Source organism: Elephantulus edwardii, unplaced genomic scaffold (assembly GCF_000299155.1).
Source record: "Elephantulus edwardii isolate Elephantulus edwardi_28Jun2011 unplaced genomic scaffold, EleEdw1.0 scaffold00248, whole genome shotgun sequence".
In the NCBI taxonomy this organism is placed as follows: domain Eukaryota; kingdom Metazoa; phylum Chordata; class Mammalia; order Macroscelidea; family Macroscelididae; genus Elephantulus; species Elephantulus edwardii.
In genome coordinates, this window is record NW_006399998.1 from 4125573 (window position 1) to 4148941 (window position 23369).

Genomic DNA, 23369 nt, shown 5'->3' on the forward strand with positions numbered 1-23369 from the left:
TTCAGTATGGATTGAGGCTCAATGTCAAGAAGACAAAGATTCTCACCACTGGACCAACTGGCAGCATCAGGATGGATGGTGAAGAGATTCAGATTGTTAACAACTTTAGTCTGCTTGGTTCCATGGTCAACACTCTTGGCACCAGTAGCCAGGAAATAAAAAAATGTATTACCATGGGAAAGTCTGCTGTTAGGGACCTCTCCAAGGTACTGAAGAGCAATGGTGTCACTCTGGAGACTAAGGTGTGTCTGATGTCTGATACAGGCTATGGTCTTTGCAATCACTTGTTATGTATCAGAGAGTTGGACAAGGACTAGGAAGGACAGAAGGGGAATTGATGCCTTTGAGCTGCGGTGCTGGAGAAGAGTATTGAATGTATCATGGACTGCCAAGAAAACAAACAGATTCATCCTGGACAGGGTTAAATCAGGCTGCTCCTTAGAGGCAAGGATTCTGGGGCTTCATCTGAAAATACTTTGGACATGCTGTAAGGAGAGACAGGTCCTTGTAAAAGGACATCATGCTTAGGAGGGTGGAGGGATGGCACAAGAGGGGAAGACCCTCTATGAGGTGGATTGATTCAGTGACTGGGGTAATCGGGATGGGTGTGTCAGAGGCAGTGCGACTGGAACAGGATAGAGCAGGGTTTAGGGCTGTTGTACATAGGGTAACTATGAATCACAAGCAACTCGATGGCACATAACAACAACATACCTCATCCTTTCTTCTAAGCCAATGCAAACAAATATTAACACATGATCAAAACATAGAGAGAGACTCAGAATTTCACTGAGATTTCATCTCCTATTACTCTGCCATATGATTTATATGGATTTATGAACTAAAAATGTTTTCAAGCAGGCTACCACTGTTTCTTGACCCAAGACACAGTATTTTCAATTGTGTCCTATGCATCTGAAAGTTGGACAATAAATAAGAACAAATGAAGAAGACCTTATGCCTTTGAATTGTGGTGTTTGAGAAGAGTATTGAATACACAATGGACTGTCAACAAGAACAAACAAGTCTGTCTAGGAAGAAGTGCCACCCTACTGCTTCATGGAGGCAAAGACGGAAAAACTCTGTCTCACAGATGTTGGGCATGTTGTCAGGAGGGGTCAGTCCTTGGATAAAGATATTATGCTGGTAAAGGTGGAGGATCAAAGAAAGAAAGGAAGGCCCTCAACAAGATGGACTGACACAGTGGCTGTCACTGGGCTTGAGAATGTCAGGGATGGTAAGGATGGCATCAGACAGGTCAAGTTTCTGATCTGCTGTTCATCGGGTCACTATGAGTCACAGCTCAGAGGCATCTAACACCATCACTGATTCTGTGTAAGATCACAACTCATCCTTTCCCATGGCTGTCCAAATTTGGCCCTAAGGGACACCAAGAAGCAGACTTTGTGCATACCCACTGTGTACATTATCTACCTCCCAAGTCCAAGAAAAGAAGAGCAAAAGCTTCTGCTAGCCTTGGTGCTGCACCCCAGTCTGCACACTACACCTCCATGGTACAGAGCACCCCTTCATAGCCTGCATGGAGACCCAACAGTGAGCTCCACAGATGCTGCTGTTAGAGACAGGCAGAGTGGAATAGTGTCTGGGAGGAGGAAGACGCATCATGGTGTCAAGAAAAGGTAAAAGGAATACAGTGAAATAATAGTAAATAGTGAAATAAAGCATATTTTAAATGGGAAAACACTTCCTTATGATCCCTTCACTATGTACGCTCAGGACACACACAGACAGCACTCCCCACATCACAGGGCAGAACACCACAGAGCAACTTACCATGATTTTTCTTTGGGGAATGGATGATAGCTCTTAACAAAGACGTCCAGGGGCCAAAAAGACACCCACGCTTCAAAAACGCATCCCCCACAAGACAGATGCTCAAGATTTAACAGGAATTAAAAATTCTTTAGTTAAAAATTATTGGTAAGGCAAATATTTTACAACCTCCTAAACAAAGAAGTTCAGGGCCTATTAAAAAAATAATGCCACAATGAATGAATGAATATCTAACTTTTCTATAAACTTTCATTATATCACAATTAAAATATTTTGGGGAAAAAACCCACCCAAAACCAGACCTCATTGATGCTGGTGAGTCAGCCTTGTCTTAAGGCTGACCCTCCAGCTACTTTCCAGAGCTTGTAAATTGCACTGGAGGGGATTATCCAGCTTCCTCCTGCAGAAAAGCCTGTGGATTTGAATCACCAGCCTTTGGGTTGACAGTGCAACTACCTATTCAGTAGGCCACAACAGGATGGATTTCTTCCCTCCATAAGCAAATACTTTCTCAGCACCTACATTGTACTGTACTGTCTTAAGTACCTGGGATACGCGGACTTTGACAAAAAATCAAGAACCTCTGACCTAGCGGATCTTTCTTTCAATCAGGCTGATGGTGAACACAAAGGATGGAGGCACTGTGCCCAGGGATGGCCTCCAAAATTCAAGGACAAAGAGGCACCTCACAGTCAGGAAAAAGTTCTGGTCACCTTTCTCTTCTGCTGTTAACCCAAATCAAAGCCTTATAGAATTATGAGGCGCAAAGCCATAACACCCAGCAAAATATTGAATTCATTGTTTAATGAAGTGCCAAGTAAAAGCATTACTTGTTCATCTCCCATGATTTTACTGTAATTATACACTAAAAAGAAATCCTAGTTATTCTATCCACTTAGCTACATACACTTGGACTTCACTCTCAACTTTTATAGTTCATCATTATATGTGTACACACTAAGAAATCACCCAAAGGAGCATTCTCTTTATATATTAATGAATATCAAGTTTTATACAGTGATTTTTGGCCACCATATGGCAGTCTTATTAGTTATGATGTCATGATGTCATTAAAGTCAATAAAATGGCAATGAAAGTCATACTGACAACAGTATTACAGGCACCACAGATTTGGGAATTCTTGCAAACGCTAACCAGGAATGAAGAGATGAAACACTATCTCTTGGGGTTTTGTTGCATTCTGTGTCACTGAGTTAGAACTGACTCATAGCTCACCCTCCAGTGGCTTTTCAGAGACTTTACACTGAATAGGAGGAGATTGTCCATCTTTCTCCCATGGAGCAGCAGGAGGATTCAAAACATGTGCCTCTGTGTTAGCAGCTCAACTCCTTAGAACTAAGCCACCAGAGTTTCCGGTCTTTCAGGCAGACAGAGTTTAGTAGAGAGAAAGGAAAGGTTCATGAGGGAGAAATGGAACAAGTCATAGGAAGGGCTTTAGCAATACAAGTCTCTGTCCTCAATGAACGGATTAAAGGGAATCGATTTTATAACTCATTAATGTTAATATAGCTCTACACATGCATCAATTTTCTGGGGAGAGGTGAGGTTTTCCTAGAACTGGCCATGTAGGTGTGGTTATGAAAATGACTACATTTGATCTTTCAAGATGGATTCCATCATAAAGGCTTCTGGGTGAGTGTTACATAGTATGGGATGGTACGCATGCATAATCTCTGTGGATGGGATCCGAGTCCTAGCCACATAGTTCAGCAGGGAAGGCTCTCTGGTGCTGCCAGAAGATGGTCATATAATGGACAGAGGATAGCGGACTATGCATGATTAAGCACACAGTTTAAACAGATTTTGCCTAAAAATCAACTTCATAGGAACTAAAGGCTCACTGTAATAGGATGTAAGCATGTTTTATTAGGAGAAAAGATCTACCTTATGGTTTTTTGTACTAATGCCAGATACCTTCCCTGAGCGATAGCTCCGGTTGCCCTATTTCAACAGCCTGCATTTCCCTGGAAAGACAAATACAAAATAACAAAAATAAACTGTCCCCATTGCTACTGTTTCTATTTGCCTTAACACTATTTAGGAAGTATGGTCATTGGCTGAGGAGACAGAGAAAGTGTTCCCCTGCAAAAGCTTCTGCAAAATTTAGGAACCTCACAAATAACTTGATGTACATACTAATACATTAAGTAGATGCTAATTCATTGAGTTCTAGCAACCTGGTGGGTAAGGAGTTGCATGGTCAACCCAAGATTGGCAACTCAAAGGTTTGAATCCATCAGCTGCTCCATGGGAAAAAGATGGGAAATCTCCTCCCATGCAACTTAAAACCTCTGAAAACCCACTGAGGAATCTGCTATGAATCAGCTCTGTCTCAACAGCACATAACAACAGCAACAAATATTACATTAGTATTGAAATTCTCATTTTCCATGTAGGAGACACAGGTTCAATTCCTAGCCAATGCACCTTATATTGAGGCACCATCTGTCTGCCAGTGAAGACTTAAGTGTTGCAATGATGCTACACAGGCTTCAGTGGAGCTTCCAAACTAGGAAGAAATAATTGGTGACTGGTGGGAGAATCTGGTCTACATCCAAATGTCTGCCAGTGAAAGCCCAATGGATGACAAGGCCAGATGCACAACCAATCACAAGGATGATGCGGGTCCAGGAGTGAGGCCACAGGAGTCACAGAGGACTCTGTAGGCAGCTAACAAAAATCTTATCAAACTATATAATCTTTGGCTAACGAAAAGTTTTTATGTATCAAAGAGCATTGTCAAAGTTCTGTTCCTTCTTGTTTCTTTGAACCTGTGAGCAAATTTTGAGATTTACTCCATGCAATGCCCAAGGAATATAAATATGAGAAGAGGCTCTTTGCTGGTAGGCTCAGGGCCTGAAGAATAATCTTCAGGGTTATAGGATCAAGAAGGGGAATGAGTACATACTGAGAGATACAGGGCTGGAGATACAGGGGTGAGGAAGGTCAGATAGCAATTTCCCAGAGACGACAGCTGGTTCTCACAGAACAAGCTCAGAGGAAATGTGACTAAAACTCATCCCAAGCCTGTGAAAGACAAGGAAGTCAGAGGTCACCAATGGCTAATGACCTCAAGATGTGATCATTGTGGCTTACAGTTCACACTTAAAAGCTGGAAATGATCCTCAAGACACTACTTACTGCAGGCTTTCAAGGAGAGGAAGTTGTAGTCTCTAGGTAGTATAAGCAATCAGCTACTAACTAAAAAGTACCACCCAGACCTGGAGATTTCCTTCTGAAAAGTCAGCCACTTGAAAACACTTGCAAAGCAGAGCTGTATACCAGCAATCATGGGACCAACATTAAGTCAGAATTACCTTGCACTTTTATGTGTCAACCCAGCATCTGTACAGATGGTAGTCAAAGAAAGAGCAAGCCTAACCAATTAGAAAGTGAATGTTTTATCCCAGACAAGACAGAAAGGTCAGAAATCAGAGCCTTCCAGAGCCAGTCTCCCTCAGAGCTAAATGCCAACATTAACAGGTTCCCTAATACATCCTCTGCGAGATCCAAATCATCGCAAATCATCCACTGCTAGGAAATCCAAATAATTTATAATCTCAGATTACCTTTAGCAAAATCCCAAATAGACTCATTAAACATTCTGAAAATAGAATCAATAACTTCTTATTTAATAACTGAAGCCTTGAGAGCAAAGATCAATATTCCTCACCATCTTTGGTTTTAACTTACTGACTTGTTTCTTACTAAAGAATAAATATATTTAGCTCTTAAAGCTATTTAGCATCAGTAGGATTAGTCAGTTAAGCTGGACCTTTACATAAGTAAAGTGAAGCAGAAGATTACAGTGACGGTCCAGGTAATTCTAGTCCCCAAATCAATAAATAATAGATAATGATTATAAAGAAATTTAACTGTGACACGTCAGGTGACTAAATATTACAAAAACTGCTTTAGTGAAAATAATTCAAATACTTGGATAATTTTCTCTGTAAATCACTGAGGTTGTCAAGAAATATAAAATTATGTCAGTTTTTTTAAAATATTAATAACAATATATCTTAAAATTAAAAGTGAGAATTATGAAAGACCCAGAGGTAAGATTTTCTAATTAAAGTTTCTATAATAAGTTACAGTCAAAGGCACAAATGGTCTCACCTGATTAAAAATTCCTCTCATCCTAAGGAACCACCAAAGTCTTCACCCTGGATGTCCTACTTGTTGTTTATGAGATGGCATCTGACTGTAAGCCCTATAGTCTATATTACCCATTACTGAACTATCAAATAATATAGCCTAAAAACCTAATTTACATTTCCTTGCTTAAGCTATTCAATGACTAGGGAGGACAGAAGGAGAGTGGATGCTTTTGAGCTGTGGTGCTGGAGAAGGGTACTGAATGTATCATGGACTGCCAGGAAAACAAACAGATTTATCTTGGAGAGGATTAAACCAAGCTACTCCTTGGAGGCAAGGATTCTGGGGCTTCGTCTGACATACTTTGGACATGTTGCCAGGAGGGACGGGTCCTTGGAGAGAGACGTCATGCTTGGGAGGGTTGAGGGACAACGCAGGAGGGGAAGACCCTCTTTGAGATGGATTGATTTGGTGACTGGGGTAATCGGGATGGGTGTGTCAGAGGCGGTGCGGTTGGCGCAGGATAGAGCAGGGTTTAGGGCTGTTGTGCATAGGGTCGCTATAAGTCGGAAACGACTTGACGGCACATAACAACAACAACAACAACAAGCTATTCTTTATGCTCAACTTCAGTTTGTCTTTGTAAATTAAAAAATGTGAAGATACCTGAGGCACAGTGATTTTTTGTTCTACAAAGAAATAAAATTATCTATGTGGCAGCTTTTATAGAATTCTTCATCATCCAGGATTCAAATGGCCCTCTCATCTCCATTCTGCTCAAGTTCTATTTAGAATGCTATACTTGACTCAGTATCACTTTAAGGGAACTCTACTTACTGCAAACAGGCCGCAAGAAGAGGGAAAGGATGAGGATGAAAACCAAAATGAGGCTGAGTGCAGTTCAGACCTGGCAGCCCCCAACAAATCCTTCCTAGTTTGGTTCCACATAAGCACTACTATGGGCTTAATCTCATTTGTCATCCTTCCCTTTCCACTACTACTGCCAACTCCATAGTCGCAAACTTGGTTAATCTGCCTCTACTGACAGTCATCTCTCGCAGATCCCATCCAATTCAATGTCATCGGGTTAACTTTCCTAAAAGAGCAAACTCATTCCTATCACCTTGGATCAACAACTAACATCCACAGAAGCAGAGTCAATAAATCTCATACTGCACTGCTGTAGTCTGATTTCTTTAAAAAAACAAAACCTAAAATAATCCAACTCATTTCAGTTACAATTCCTGGCAACCCCAAGTGTTTGTTAGAGGGCTGAACTGTGCCACAGGGTGTCTTTCACTGTCATCTTAGGGGAACAGGTCACCACAGGACTGTTTCCTCCAAAGCCACTGGGTGGGTTTAAACCCCCAGCTTTCAGTCTAACAGGCAAGCGTCAATCAGAGGCATTTACGTTATGAAAGATCTCTTCAATGTTTTCACAAGCAAAGATGTAACTTCAATAACTAAAGTGTACTTGACCTAATCCATGGTCTTTTGGAGGTCTGGTGGCCAAGTGTTAAGGAGCTGTGCTGCCAATCCATAGGCACATAGTTCAAATCTATGAGCTGCTCTGAGGAAGAAAAATGGTCAATCTCTGTCCATGCAATTTATACTGCCTCTGAAAACCCACTGGAGGGTCAACTATGAGATGACTCTGACTCAATAGCACATAGCAACAGCAATATGAAAAGACAAAAGAAGATGAATTCAAACTATGATGGTGGTGAAGAATATTAAAAATACCATGGACTACAAAATAAACGAACGAAGTGATCCAGAAGGAAAACCACCAGAATGTTCCTTAATAGCAAGGACAATGACTTAAATTTTCTTACTTTGAGCATAGCAATAGCAAAGAACAATCACTAGAAAAGGATATCAAGTTGGCAGAGTAGATGAATAAAAATGAGGCAAATCTCCACAGGATGACTGACACATGCTGAAACAATGGACTTGAACCAACAACAATCATGCAGATGGCACAGAATCAGGCAGTGTTGTGTCGTCTTACACAGATGGCACCTCTAGGTAGGAGCTGCTTCTCTACTATATTCCTCACCACTCGCATTCCATTGTAAAACACACTGTTTTCCCAGATTTAATAAGGAATTTGCTTTTCCTAGTATTGAACATGGCTACCCATGGTGGACAGTGTTTGGTGGAGCTCCCCAATTAAAACAAGCTTGGAAGCAGGAGTGGCATCCACTTCTGTAATAGCTTGCCTCAGGGAACCCTATGAACCTGGAGAAAGGACAAAAGTTATATAAGTGTCCAGGTCTTTCGTTCATAGGGTCACTGAGTCGCCTATGACTCGACGGCACTCAACAACAAGTATTGAACATACCATGGACCACCAAGAGAATAAACAAGTCTCTATTAGAGAGAGTAAAACCAAGTTGCTCCTTGAAGGCCAGAATTTTGAAGCTCCATATCACAGACTTTGGTCACATGGCCAAGAGAGACCAGTCCCTGGAAAAGAATATCATGCTTGGAAGGATGGAGGGACAGTGCAGGAGAGGAAGACCCCCAGATGAGATGGCTTGATACAGTAACTAGGGTAATGGGGGTCAGTGCGTCATAGTCATTGAGATTGGCTCAGGACAGGGCAGGCTTCAGAGCTATTGTATATAGGGTCACTGCAAGTCACAGATGACTCGATGGCACTTAAAAATAACAGTTAAGTCTCTCTTAGAGAGCTCTAGCAGCAAAGTCTGTAGCTAGTTGTGCTGCTAACTCAAAGGTGGACACTGGTTCAAATCCACCAGCAACTCCAAAGGAGAAAGATGGGCAATCTCCTATGCGACTTATAGCCTCAGAAAACCCGCTGGAAGGTCAGCTATGAGTCAGTTCCAACTTGAGCTTTTGAGATTTTCCGTATCAACTGTATATATTCCCAATTCCATGTCTATCTGTATGTCTTTCCTCTCACTATATGGCAAATTTTTGGTCTCACTATATGCACACATTACCCTCAAATACTACTTAAATACTTACCTTTCACCACTTATCATTTTAACATCCTTGAAGACAGAATTTTAATAATACGTGAATTTATCTCAAGCATTTTGTATCTTGCAAGAACATAAACATTGCCAAGTGTATCTGTGGGTCTGATTCAACCAATAAACCTACAAAGGCACACATTCTCCAAACACAGTAAACATTTGGCAAACTAGGGATACTCTCTCCAGTTGCCAATGTGCCACCATCCTCACTAGCTCCTATTATTAACTCCCAACACTACAGATGAAGCTGAGGATCAGTAGCTATGCATACCTCTTTGCTCTCCTCTCATGTACAATACCTTCCTGGCTGGCTCTCAGAAACAAGTAAATCCATAACTCTTATAGAAAATTATCAATATGGTCTTGGCCACAGAAGTGAGATGACAAAAGAAAGGTTATCATTTGGAAAGTGTTGCAATAAGATGCATACATTGTGCCACAACTGTGGCTCCAAGGCCTGCTGCTTCCAGTCCACCTGTGGCAAGTGTGATGACCCCGCTAATTTCAAGAGAAAGTACAACAGGAATGCCAAAGCTAAGTAGTGAAATACCACTGGCACTGGTCGTATGAGACCACTAAAACTTATATTGCGCAGAGTCAGCCATGGATTGCATGAAAAAACAACACCAATACCCAAGAGGGCAGCAAGTGCAGCATCGAATTTATCTGAAGAATTTCAATGTTTAGTTCTGCAATAAATGCTCTAGTACTTAAAAAAAGGAGGAGGGAATAAAATTACCAGTGCATAACTGTCTATGGATGAATGGCTATCATGTAATAAATAGGTAAAATAAGGAAAGAGCTAAACTGTTTGTGATATGGAAACTATACTCAATATTTGGAAAGATATCATGTGAAAGAATAATTATATGTGCAGAATCCCAAAACAGAAGTATTGACAGAGAGTACAGAGTACACAGTCACATTGTTGCAAAGTCCACTAGATCCCAGAACATGCCCATGTGCTGAGAGCTTCTCTGTTTAAACTCTTTCATAAATATGACAGTCAAACATCACAAGACACCAGGGGGAACTTCCCCTATAAAAGTGAGATGCCTAAATGTACAGAAAAAGAAACTGAGGTCAGAGATGATGCAAATGAAAAGAATAGGGAGAAAAAGCACTATTAATGAATAAAACCTCATCCCCTATCCTTTTTCTGAGCTCTGGTCTTGGGCCTTGATGCTAGCCTCCCTCTGTATTTATTTAGCTTACTGCTGAATTAAATAAATAGTGGGTTTGGGTTTTTAAATTTTAAAAAATACATACAATAAGCAACAATAAGTTAAAATACAGGAGCAGAAGTTAAAAAATTCAGTAGAAACATCAAAAAACACAAGTTGCAGGAATTTATCAGAAAGTAAAGGAAAAAGACAAAGAAAAAGACAGAGTTCCTGAAAGATGGAAAAGAAGTAGAAGAAAACATATAAACTTATACATAAAATAAAATGAGAAAATGTCTGAGAAATAAGAAAAGGTTTTTTGGATTGCATGGGTCTACCAGGTGCTCAGTGCAGAAAGGAAAAAAGGGGGTGGGAAGCAAAAGCAAAACATACATATGGTTGCGATATTTCAAAACAACTGTAGCGAAGAAAACTCCTAAAAGCTGTCAGCAAGGGAAGAGGTCACCTAAAAGAGGTTCAGAAGTTGAATTACCCTAAATCTTTCACCTCTAACCAGGAGAGGCAGGAGGTAATGGGACCATGTCCCCAGATTTCCGAGGATAAACATGTCCACCATGGATGGCTACTTCCAGGCAAATTACCACTAAGGATTACGTATTTGATAAAGAGTAACAGAAACCGAGGGGTTTCTGGAAAATGAGCTATAAAAGAATAAAGTCAGAAACTCCCTGAATTGAGGGAGCAGCTTAGAGCAAAGATGGCTTGGCACCCAAGAAACCTGGATCCCAGCACAGGAGAACAGCAAAGAGATGTCCTAGCCTTAAGAGGACAAGGTCCCAAAAGGATGGCTGGGAATTAGACCTAAAGGGTAAGCAGTCCAAACAGAAGAATTCGTAATGCATCTCCAAGGAAAACAAGGAAGGACTGGAAGGACTACTTCATATACCTGAAAGATCTGCCATCTGTTGGATAGTGTATAAATGAATCATGATGTTGTTGTTAGGTGTCGTTGAGTCGAGAGTGAACCTATGAACAACAGATATGAACCCTGTTCTATCCTATGTCATCCTTGCACATCCTGACACACTAGAGTCCATTACAGTAGTCACCGTGTAAATCCACCTGGTTGAGAGTCTCCCTCTCCTCCACCAACGCTCTGCCCGTCTGATGTCCCTCTCCAAGGAACAGCCCTTCCTAGCAACGTGCCTGAAGTATGTGAGGTGAAGCTTTATCATCTTTGTCTTCAAGGAGCATTCTGGCTGCACTTTCTCCAAGACATATTTTTTGTTCTTTTGGCAGTCCATGGGTTGTTCAGTACTCTCCTCCAGCACCACAGCTCAAAGGCATCACATCTTCTTGTATCATCCTTATTCACTGTCCAGCTCTCACATGCATAGCAAGTGACTGGAGAGAGGATGGCCTGAATTAAACACATTATAGTCCTCAAATTGTCATCCTTACTTCTCAATAATTTAGAGATGTCCCTGACTACAGACATTCCCAGTACAATACGTCTCTTGATTTCCTGACTGCTGGTATCAAGAATGTTGAGTATGGATCCAAGTAAGATGACGTTGTTGACAGTTTTACATCCTTGGGTTTGGTATAAAGCCTTATTCGTTATTGTTGTTGAGTACTATAGAGAATCGATTTACAGCTGACCCTCCAGCAGGTTTTCAAAGACTGGGAGAAGATTGCCCAGACTTCTCCCTTGAAGTAGCTGGTGGATTTAAACTGATTACTTTTAGGATTTCAGTGCAGCTTCTTGCCACTAGGCAACAGGTACTAAACTGTCAATTTATTGTATTTGGGGAGAACACTGTTATAATTGGTATAGCACTTGTTTGCCAATTTGCTTTATTGAGATAACCTGTGAGTTGTTGTGATACTGAAAGCCATGCTAAAGTGTGTCAAATTCCACAGGGTTACACATGGTGGACAGATTTTAATAGAGAAAGCAAGATTGGCATCCACTTCTTTTTTTATTTTATTTTTTTTATGTTTTCTTTCTTTTTTATTTTATTTTATTATTTTTGTGTGAGTGTACCGTCAAATCAGATCTGACTGGTACAGGAGGAGATTGTCCCTCCTTTCCCAGCAGAGCATCTGGTGGATTCGAACCGTGAGCCTCTGGGATTGTAGTTGCAGCTCCTTGCCACTAGGCCACCAGAGCTCCCTGGCATCCACTTCTTAAATAAAAGGCCTCTGAATAGTTAGAGTACAAGTCGTAGAGCCCAGATTGGAAGTCAGTCAAAATGAGAAAATGCATTCTAGAGAAATAAAAAACTAAGTACATAAAACCACATAGCCATTATTCTACATTAAATATCTCAGACCCAAAAGGGAAACTATTACATTCTACTTACATGAAATGGGGTTGGTTCCAACTCATAGTGACCCTTCATTGGTCCATTGCAAATTACAACAAGAAAAGATTGCCTGTCTTTCTCCCAAGGAGCCAATGGTGGATTCAAACCACAGAGAAGCACAGACCTTTAGGTTGGCAACACACCTTGCTACACACTATATCACCAGAGCTCCTTATATGAAATACACGTCATTGTTTGCTGACAAGTTGAAACCAACTCATAGCTGACAATCCAGCAGGTTTTCAAAGGCAGTAAATCACATGGGAAGAGACTGCCCATCCTTCTCCTGCAGAGCAGCTGGTGTATTCAAACTGCACACCTTTGTAATTTCAGTGCAGCTTCTTGCCACTAGACCACAAGAGCTCCCTATGAGCAAATGCATAGAGACAGGGATTAGAATAGTGATTACTAGAGGCTGGGCTCTGGGGACTAAGGAGTTATTACTTAATTGGTAGTTTCTGTTTCTGAGTATTTTTTAAAAAACATCTGAAGATTGATAGTGATGATAGTTATACAACATGATGAACATATCTAATGCCAATGAACTACATACTGAAAAACAGGCAATATGGTAAATTTTATTGTGTGTATATTTTACCATAGCAAAAAAAGAAAAAAATGCATAGCAATTATTACATTTTAAAAGTTCAAAACAAGTTACAGAATATTCAGCTGTTATTCGCATGTTATTGTTGTTATATGCCATCAAGTCACTTGTGACTCACAGCAACCCTATGTACAACAGCACTAAACCCTGCTCTGTCCTGTATCAATCTGTCTCTGACACACCTACCCCCATTACCCCAGTCACTGAATCAAGCCACGTCATAGAGGTCTTCCTCTCCTGCACTGTCCCTCCATCCTTCCCAGCATGAGGTCCTTCTCCAAGGGCTGGTCCCTCCATGTAACATGTCCAAAGTATGTCAGATGAAGTTTCAGAATCCTTGCCTCCAAGAAGCAGTCCGGTTTAACCCTCTCCAGGATGAACGCATTTGTTTTCTTAGCAGTCCATGGTGCATTCAATACTCTTTTCCAGCACCACAGCTCAAAGGCATCAATTCTCCTTCTATCCTCCCTAGTCATTGCCCAACTCTCTGATGCATAGCAAGTGACTACAAAGACCATGGCCTGTATCAGGCACACCTTAATCTCTAGAGTGACACTATTGCTCTTCAGTAGTTTGGAGAGGTCCCTAACAACAGATTCTCCCATCGCAACACATCTTTTAATTTCCTGGCTGCTAGTGCCAAGAATGTTGAATATGGAGCCAAGCAAACTAAAGCTGTTAACAATCCATCCTGATGCTGCCAATTGGCCCTGTGGTGAGAATCTTTGTCTTCCTGATACTGAGCCTCAATCCATACTGAAGCCTACAGTCCTTGACCTTCTGCAGCAAGCGCTTCAGGTCCTGCTCAGTTTCAGCAAACAGGGTTGTGTCATATGCATAACGCAGACTGTTGATGAATCTTCCACCAATCCTGATGCCATGCTTCTCTTCATACAGTCCAGCCTCCTGGATAATCTGTTCTGCATATAGACTGAAAAGGTATGGAGATAGGACACATCCCTGGCATACACCCTTCCCAATTTTGAACCATGCTGTGTTTCCTTGCTCCATTCCGACGACTTCTCTTGGTCCAAGTATAGGTTTTGCATTAGCACGATCAAGTGTTCTGGGATTTCCATTCTTCTCAGAGTCAGCCACAGTTTGTTGTGATCCACAGCCTTTGCATAATCAATGAAACACAGATAGATATTCCCCTGCATTGAGCTAAGATCCATCTAACATTAGCTACAATATCCCTAGTACCATGACCCCTTCTAAACTTATCCTGGACTTCTGGCAGTTCTCTGTTGATGTTCTGTTCAGGCGTTTTTGGATGATCTTCAGAAGAATCTTGCTTGCATGTGATGTCAAGGATACTGTTCGATAATTTCCACACTCTGTTGGGTCACCTTTTTTTAGAATAGGAAGAAATATAGATCTCTTCCAGTCAGATGGCCAACTGGTTGACCTCCAGATTTCCTGGCACAACTTGGTAAGCACATCTAGGGCAGTATCTGTTAGTTGAAATACATCAGTTGGTATACCATCTATTCCTGGGGCCTTATTTTTGCCAATTCCTTCAAAGAAGCTTGAACTTCTTCCTTCATCACCATAGGCTCTTGCTCATATGTTGTTTCACAAAATTCATCTGTGTCTTCCAATTCCTTTTGGTACAGTGACTCTGTATACTCTTTCTATCTTCTTTTACTACTTCCTGGATCATTTAATATTCTGCCTAAAGTATCCTTAGATTGTAATTCAAATATATGGAAACAATTGTAAAACAGCAGAGGATGATAGAGTAATAGGAAAATTAGCCTTGATTTGTAGGCAGGAAATTATACAACTTCCTCCTGCAGAGCAGGTGGTAGATTCAAAATGTGTGCCTTTGGGTTGGTAGCACAGCTCATGATCACTAGGCCACCATATCCAACTCTTTAACAGAATAAAAGGAAGATAATAATAGAAGGAAAGGAGATAGTCTGCTTCTAAAAGGATTTGGTATCTTTGAAGCCTGAAAGGGCAATTCTACTCTGTCCTCAAACTGAATCTACCGTCAGAATCTACTTGAAATGATGGGCTTCAGGTTTCTGCTGGGTTGTTCAATCTAGGGGGTTCACCTTGTGGCTCTATAAAGAACAACATATTATGATTCACAATGTAGTAAGGAACACCTGAATATATCATTCTTCAAATTCAATGGAGTAATGTCAAACTGACATCTTCATAAATTCATCTTTTAAAACTATTTCAAAAAATAATTGTAAAAACTGCATTTTATAATACACAATCAGCAACCCAAAGGCACACATTTCACTTCAAAAACTGTGTTTTATAATACACAATCAGCATCATTTCATCAAGTCACAACCAACTCACAGCTGATCCTCTATTGGGTTTCTGAGCCTGTAAATTGAATAGAAGGAAATAACCCAACTTCCTTTCAAGGAGTCCCTGTTGGATTCACACTGCCAGAGAGGCACAGCCATAATATATAAATGTGTCTATAAAACAGAGCTATATGTCTACCATTATGATCACACACACTAAATAATGAGCATTTGATAGTTCCACCATAACTTCTCGTTTAGAAGACCATACAAGAGTGTCTCTGACAATACCTGATTTTGACTTCAGGATCACTTGAATAGTGTGTCCATCATTGGTGACCTCACAGTCTCGGCAAACCACATAATTTGGAGAGAGACGGACATCAAGCAGTGAAGGGTCATATCTGGCTTCTCTTGAGTTTAGGTTAATAGGGGACTGATATTCTCCATTAGCATCTGGAAACACCAAACCCCACTCGACTCCTAAAAATAAAATTAATTGAGAAGAGAGAAAAGTAAAATAATTTACAGTGAAACTTTACATGTAAAAACAAGGACATTGTTAAATAAAAATCTGCCTGCTTACACAGAATTTCCATGATCCTAATAATATGACCTAATACTATGATAGTATTAAGAGCTCTGGTGGCTTAGTGGTAAGAAACTGAGCAGTCAAACCAAAGATGGGCAATCTTTTACTGCTTCTGAAAATCTGCTCGAGGGTTAGCTATGGGTCGGCTCTGGTACAAGAAGCTCTTTACAGACAAAATATGAAATTGTGAAGTTTTCCATTATATTTTAAATGCTCTATTATCAAACATTGCATACAAAATCCAGGACTAACAAAATACATTTTGAAGATGCGCCTACAATAGATGTAATAATTTATGGCTTAAGAATGTCACTTTTGAATGCTTAGGAACAAATAATGCCAGAAAGTCTTCCCCTTCTCATTAGTTCAAATCTGTTAAGTAATTGGAAAATACTTTAACAGTAAAACTCTGGATGACAGCCAGAGGGCAGAACTCATGTTAGCAAACAAATGCTTATCAAAACCCCAAATAGAGTATTGTGAAGTGTGCAGTGTTAAAACTCTATTGTGAAGTGTGCAGTGTTAGAAATTCTCACACGTTTTATAAATTATAATTACAAGTTCTATACTTGTTTCAATGTACGTCATTAACATTAGCTCTACTGCTTAGCTCCATCAGGACTCCTACATCTTGAGGGGTAAACGTGAAAAACTATTTTTTTTTTTTTAAGCAAAGCCCTTCTCACCAAACCCGATGGCCCAGTTTGAAATTCTGGGCACGTTTCAGAAAAAGTTGAGCGTTGCTAATATCTTTCAGGAAAATGTACAAATACTTAATTCCCACCAAGGCCTAATAAAAGCAAGGAGAGAACAGTTTTACTAGGATTGGATCAAGAATTTGAATAAAATGTAGCTGTTTTTCTTGGCTACTCGGGGCAGTTCTGGATAGGACAGGACCAGAAAAGTGACAGACGTGAAAGCCGCGCAGGGCAGGCAGCGGGCTTGAACCCGGCCACCAGTGTTCTGAGCGCGAACGCAGGCGGCGGCAGGAAGGCAGGCGGCGGGGAGTCTGGGCTCTTGCGCGCTGCCTCTGACCCGGGGGTGGGAAGGAGACAGCGACCCTGAGAGAAGAGGGCGTGCGGGTTGCGAGGGCGCGCGGGGCTGGAGCGCAGTGCCCTCGTCGCCAGCCGACCGCGCGCTCACGGGGACCCCGACGCCAGGCCCGTGGCCGTTACCTTCCTCGTAGCCCCACTCCACACCCTCCTCTTCCTCCTCCTCGTCGTCCTCCTTCTCCGGGAAGGCGACCGAATCCTCGATGAAGCTCAGGTCCGCCATGGGCAGCTCAGCGAGGCCCCTGGGCTGGGCGCGCGGCGTCTCGGTCTCCGTGCGCGGGCTGGACTGGCGTGCGGGAGCCGCGGAGCGAGGGAGCGGGCGGAGGGCCCGGCGCAGCGTCCGCAGGTCGGGTTCTGGGCGCGTGGAGTCTCAGCCCCGAACCGGAGGAAAGAGAAGCGCCGCTCCAGGAGCGTCAGCCCCGCCTCTTATAAACCTGGCCGGGGCGTGTCTGGCACGCGAGGACCCGCCCCCTGCACCGGCACCAGGGGCACTCGGACGACCACGGAAAATGGTCCTCTGCACGATCCAGCTCGCCCTGGGGAACTTGCCCAGCCTCTGCTGCTTCCTCTTCCTACCCCAATCCCACCTGGGGGTGACTCAACCCCCCAACCTCCACAGAACTTCCGGAAGTCCAGAGTCAACAGAGGTCAGCGCTCAGGACCCCACCAGGTAGAGAAAGGAAGAATAGTTAGTTACAGGGTACCTGCTCCGGACAGGGCTGTTCAGGGACCTTATAACCTGGTTTATTCTTTATTCCTACTCCAGAAATCGTCAAAAAGAAAGAGACTTAAAAGTTAAACAGGTGGGGAGGAGTAGGAGAAGGTGGACTCAGGAGACCCCCAACAAAAAAAGAGTTGGGGTTCAGAATGTTTATTAAAGAGGAATTTATGTTAACTCCACCTTATTACACAGTGCAAACTTGAGCAAGGAAAAGTTTCCAAGAAATTTGTGTTTCCTAAAAACAAATCTTTTTTTGAAACATGTTTTATCAAGAGATGCAGATATATTTAGAGAAGTTGTTTTAAGGAATACACTATTTCAAAGGCGTGAGTGCTAAGAGGTAATGCAGAAACAGTGTTGGGGTTGTGTTTCAGAGTCTGGGCTGCTGCAGGTCTCCTGGCTGTGTACAAACCTCCCAATCGCCTGGTGAAATCAAGTAAATAATGAAACGCACGCTTTCGTAACCAACGAGAGTGTTCCTGATCCAAAGAGGTCAAGTCATTACCTCTCGGAAATAATGCCAGTCCAGTGTTAAAGGCGTCAGTCTTCTAGTCAACACTTTTCAAAAATCCCAGCCAGTAACCTCTAACCAGGTGAGCTTATATTTTTAAAGAGGTATATTTGTGTAATAGGCACAGTTTTAGCTCTCTGGTACAATTTGTTTTTTAATGAGCTCTGTGCGTTTACTTAATGTCTGTTGGAAGTTTCAGTTAATCCATCACTAAATCATGCCCCTTTATGTATGCTTAGCGCCTTATATAAGTACCTAGGTCACGTGTTTGGGAATTTTTAGGTTCTGGGCTGTTATTCTTCACTATCAGCTCAACTCCTCCACCTAAAAAAAAAACCCACACCTGCTTCATGGGATGCTAGAAATTTTTTTTCAGTGAGTGGGTTAAAAATAATTGGGGGAGGGAAGACTCAATTAAGCATGCTACTTGCGAGGCTTGGTAAGTTGGTGAGAACTACTGGCCAATTAGCTTTCTTGATTTCAATCGTTCGTGTCATTTCTCTTTCCTCATAACAGAGAGACTAGAAAATTAACCACTCTGTTCAAAGGAGGAAGTCATTCTAGGAGAGATTGAATTCATCCCTGACTCATTTCCCTTCTCTAGAGATAGACAGAAGCAAAAGTCTACCTCTAAATTATCACCAAAACAAACTTGGTTTTGTGATATTTATGCTCTGTTATTTTATACCATTTAAATTTGCTAAATCAAATTTATACCAATTGGAAAAGAGATAGAAGTTGTTAATAATTTCAGCTTGCTTGGCTCCACAATCAGTGCTCTTGGCACCAGCAGTGAGGAAATCAAAAGACAAATTGCATTGGGAAGGCCTGCTGTCTAGAGCACTAAAGAGTAATGATATCAGTCTAAGGACTAAGGTGTACCTGATTTGGGCCTTGGTTTTGCAATTACTTACTATACTTCTGAAAGCAAGACAAAGACTAAAAGAAGACTGACTGGTGTCCTTGAGTTGTGGTGCTGGAGAAGAGTACTAAACATATCATGGACAGTCAAGAGAACAAACAGTCTTGGAGAGGGTGAAACTAAGTTTTACTTGGAGGCAAGGATTCAGAAGCTCTGTCTGACATATTTAAGACACGTTGCTAGAAGGGACCTGTCCTTGGAGACATCATGCTTGGAAAGGTGGAGGGACAGTGCAAAAGAGGAAGACTGAATAAGATGGATTGACACTATTAGTGGAGTAATGGTGGTAGGTGTGTCGGAGTCAGTGAAACTGGCTCAGGGCAGGGAAGGCTTCAGGGCTACTGTACATAGGGTCGCTATGAGTTTAACAACCACCACCACTAGGATGTTACAAAGTAGAGTTGCTCCCTGGAGCTTTCTTGGCTGTAATTTTTATGAAAGCAGGTCTCCATACCTTTCTTCTGCAGAGCTGCTGGATGTGTTTGAAATGATAGCATTTAGGTTAGTAAAAACTAACCCGGCCATCAAGTAGGTTCCAACTTATAACAACCCTCTATGGGAGTTTCTCCATGGATTGTAACTCAGCTCATCTTTCTTCTGCAGAGTCACTTTTGGATTCAAACTAATGGAGATTAGAGGCTTTGGGTTAGCAGCACAATATGCTCTCAATTACTCCAGTAGTCTGGTAAAAATCATTTGCACCACTCAGGAATTTGCCCTAAAGTTAGAGCTAATAAAAGAAAGTGAAAGAAGAAAGTATCATTCAAAATATTCATGACTTTCCTCAGAAGTTCTTCTAATATTTCATTTCTCTTTCATTTGCTAAGGACTTTTGTTTTTACAACCTTGAAACACTACTGAAGTTTCTTTTTAAAAATGAACTTATTATGGTTGGCAAAGAATAGCCAATGTACTGTAGACTATCAAAAGAACAAAGAAATTTGTCTTGCATAAAGTGCAGCTAGAATGCATGGTGAGACTCCCTCTCATACATGTTGGGCATGTTCTCAGAAAGGGCCATAGAGGAAGAGTTAGTAATATAGAAAGTTAGCAAAAAAGAAGACCTTCAGTGAGTTGGATTGACCCAGTCGCTGTACAATGAGTTGAATTACCCCATTAAAACAATGGATTTGGCGGTCCATTGAATATTCAGCACTCTTCTCCAACACCACAACTCAAAGACATCTATTCTTCTTCTGTCATTCTTATTCATTGTCCAGCTCTCTAATGCATAGCAGGTGATTGAAAAGATCATGGTCTAAATCAGGTACACCTGTCTTCAAATTTACATCATTGCTCCTCAACATTCTAGACAAACAGATATGTCTTAGAAAAAGTGCAGCCAGAGTATTCCTTGGAAGCAACAATGGTGAAACTTCATCTTTCATACTCTGGACATGTGGCTAAGTGAGGCTTTTGGAAAGGGACATGATGCTTAGAAAGACAGAAGATTAGAAAAGGAGAAGAAAATCCACAACTAGATGGATTGACACATTGACTTCAGAAATGGGATCAAATGTGTCAGAGATGATGAGGATGGCACAGAATAGGTCTGAGTTCCGTTCAGCTGTTCACAGGGTCACTATGAGTCATACTCAGTGGCACCAATTGGCAAAAAGGGTGCAGATGATATGATAGGGTATGTACAAACACTTAAAAATTCAACAAAAAACTATTAATCCTAGTAGACCTATTCAGGAGAGTGGCAGGATCCAAGACCAACCTACAAAAATCAGTTGGATTTATCTACAGCAACAAAAAAAAAAAAGCCCAAAACACTGAAAAGAAAATAAGAAAAGTGATATCGTTTACAGTAGCCAACCAGAATATTAAACACCTAGGAATAAATGTAAGAAATTGTGCTTCCAACCCAAAGGTATGTGTTTCTAATCCACCACCTTCTTTGCTAGAGAAAGACAGGCAATTTCTTCTTGTGTGTGTATCTGTGAAAACTCCCTGGAAAGTCATTTTTCAGTCTGTTTCACCTCTATAGTACATAACAACAACAAAGAGACACAGACAAAAAAAATTTTAAAAAAACCCATACCCAATGGATTTAAGCACAGCAGAGTTAATGAGGATACACCGGATTGTTTCATTCTGCTGTACATAGGATCACTATGAGTCAGAACAGATACTACTTAACAACAGCAATGTGTACATTAATCATGCTGCAGCTAATGGAGCCTATAAAAGCCTATAAAGGACTTCAGTATAGTTTAGCCACCCTGAGCACCTAGTTCCACCCTAAACATGCACAGATCCTACACTCGCTATGGTGGGAGCCCTAAAGGTGATTACCAACCACACAAAAGCAAAACAGCCATGGCCATAAGCCTGTTGTTATTTTTCAGTTTTCAAAAGTTAAAAAGATGCTGAAAGACTGGATTTTAAAGTTAACAAGAGAATTTGCATATACCAAATGATGTCTCACCATTAGTAAATGTAATTAGCTGCTAGATAAACATATGTTGACCCATATTTGTTCCTTTTTCATATTTTCAATATCATTTGTATAATGTAACTTCTATATGCAAGCCTAGGGAGTCCTGCCCAGAAACATATGAGCTATCACACTGTGCATCCAAATATTCAATTAGCAGCCTTAATTGCTTTGAGACTATCTGCTTTGAATTTCTGCTAATTAACAGCACCTTAAGACCTTTTCTTCTCTGGTTCCTGTACTATATTAACACTAAAGATGGGATTTCTATTTCTAGTTTTTATAAGAGATCTGTCACTATAAAAAGTAAACACATAGCTAAAATATATAGGCCAACTATTTGGTTTACAGAATAGAACAAGCACATCTAAACCCAGTATCAGAGAATCTAAAAATAGGTATGATCTACATTATAAACATCACTACTTCACATATTCTTCCACATAATTTTTCACTCATTTCAACTTACTGTTATAAAAGATCCTTTATCTTAGCTTCAGTGTGCATATTTGTTATGTTGGTGTGTACCACTGAGTTGAAACAGACCCATACCTGACCCTCTGGTGGGTTTTCAGAGGCAGTTAATCACATGGGAGGAGATTGTCCATCCTCCAGCAGAGCAGCTGGTGGAGTCAATCTGTATGTCTTTGGGGGTTGTAGCACGGCTTCTTGCCACTAGGCCAACAGAGCTAGAGTCCATTAAACTAACAGAGGTCAAGATACACTTATAGAACAATTTGTTAAAATAAGATGAACTTATCTTGTTAAAATAACTTATTTTGTTAAAATATTTTGTTTAACTTGTTAAAATAAGATGTATTTGAAAAACCAAAACCACTGCCACCAAGTCTATTCCAATATAAAATCACCATTATAGGACAGAATGGAATTGCCCATAAATCCAAAGGCTTTGAATCTTTATAGAAACAGCCAGCCACATCTTTCTTCTTCTGAGCAACCCAAAGCTTTTCAAGTCATTCCCACATAAGTTGCAAATGATGCATAACTAAGCCTCCAGCAAGTTTCCAGAGGCAATAAATCCCATGGGAAGAGATTGCTCATTTTTCTCTCACAGAGCAGCTAGTGGATTTGAATCACCCACCTTTGAGGGAGCAGCACAGCTCTCTGTCCACTAGGTCACCAGGGCTCTCTGTGACCTGTATGGCTATTTACTATCTACCTTTGGGCATATCAGAAATGGGAGAATGGTGCAGGATATGACAAGGTTCAGAACTGTTGTTCACAGGGTCATTATTGTCTTGATGGCAACTAAGAACAATAACAACTTTCATAGGGACAGCTGTGAGTCACTCCAGATTCCATGGTAATAAGAGAGAGATTGACCATCCTAACAGGAGCCTTTGGTGAGCATGTCCAATCCAGTCAGTCCGACTCTTAGCAGCCACATGTGTTAGAATAGAGCTATGCCCCACATGTTTTCAGTGACTGATTTTTTTTGGCGGTAGACTGCCAACCACCCCTGGATGGATTTGAATTTCCAACCTCTTGGTTAGTAACTGAGCACATGAACTGTTTGCACCATCCAGGTATTTCATTTAATACTAAGAACATGTAAATGCAACTGTCTAAAAGGGACAAGATGTTTTAATAATCAAAGAGAAAAAAAGGGAGTGGAGTGTTTAATAGCATACTATGCCTGCATGGCTCTTCTCCCACCCTGCCCACTTCCATTCTCCCTCACTCTTTACCTGCCCCACCAAGACTTTTATATTGTATGGGGCCAGTCAGAACCCTAGATTCTAATGACCACCTTTAGGCTCTGGAAGCAAGTAAAGGATATTTCACATAACTTATATCCAGATTGTTAACTCATGAACTT

The 23369-nt window shown here is 41.1% G+C and overlaps 1 protein-coding gene across 1 annotated transcript in view; it reads right to left on the reverse strand.

The window, feature by feature from the left end:
- Nucleotides 1-17155, reverse strand: part of CA8 (carbonic anhydrase VIII) — a 194297-nt gene extending 177142 nt beyond the window's left edge. The window contains exons 1-2 of the mRNA XM_006899232.1: nucleotides 17056-17155; nucleotides 15580-15771 (exon numbers count right to left, since the gene is read on the reverse strand). Of these exons, the coding sequence (XP_006899294.1) occupies nucleotides 15580-15771; nucleotides 17056-17155 (292 nt within the window). The remainder of the gene's footprint in view (nucleotides 1-15579; nucleotides 15772-17055) is intronic.
- Between the last annotated feature and the right edge of the window lie 6214 nt (nucleotides 17156-23369).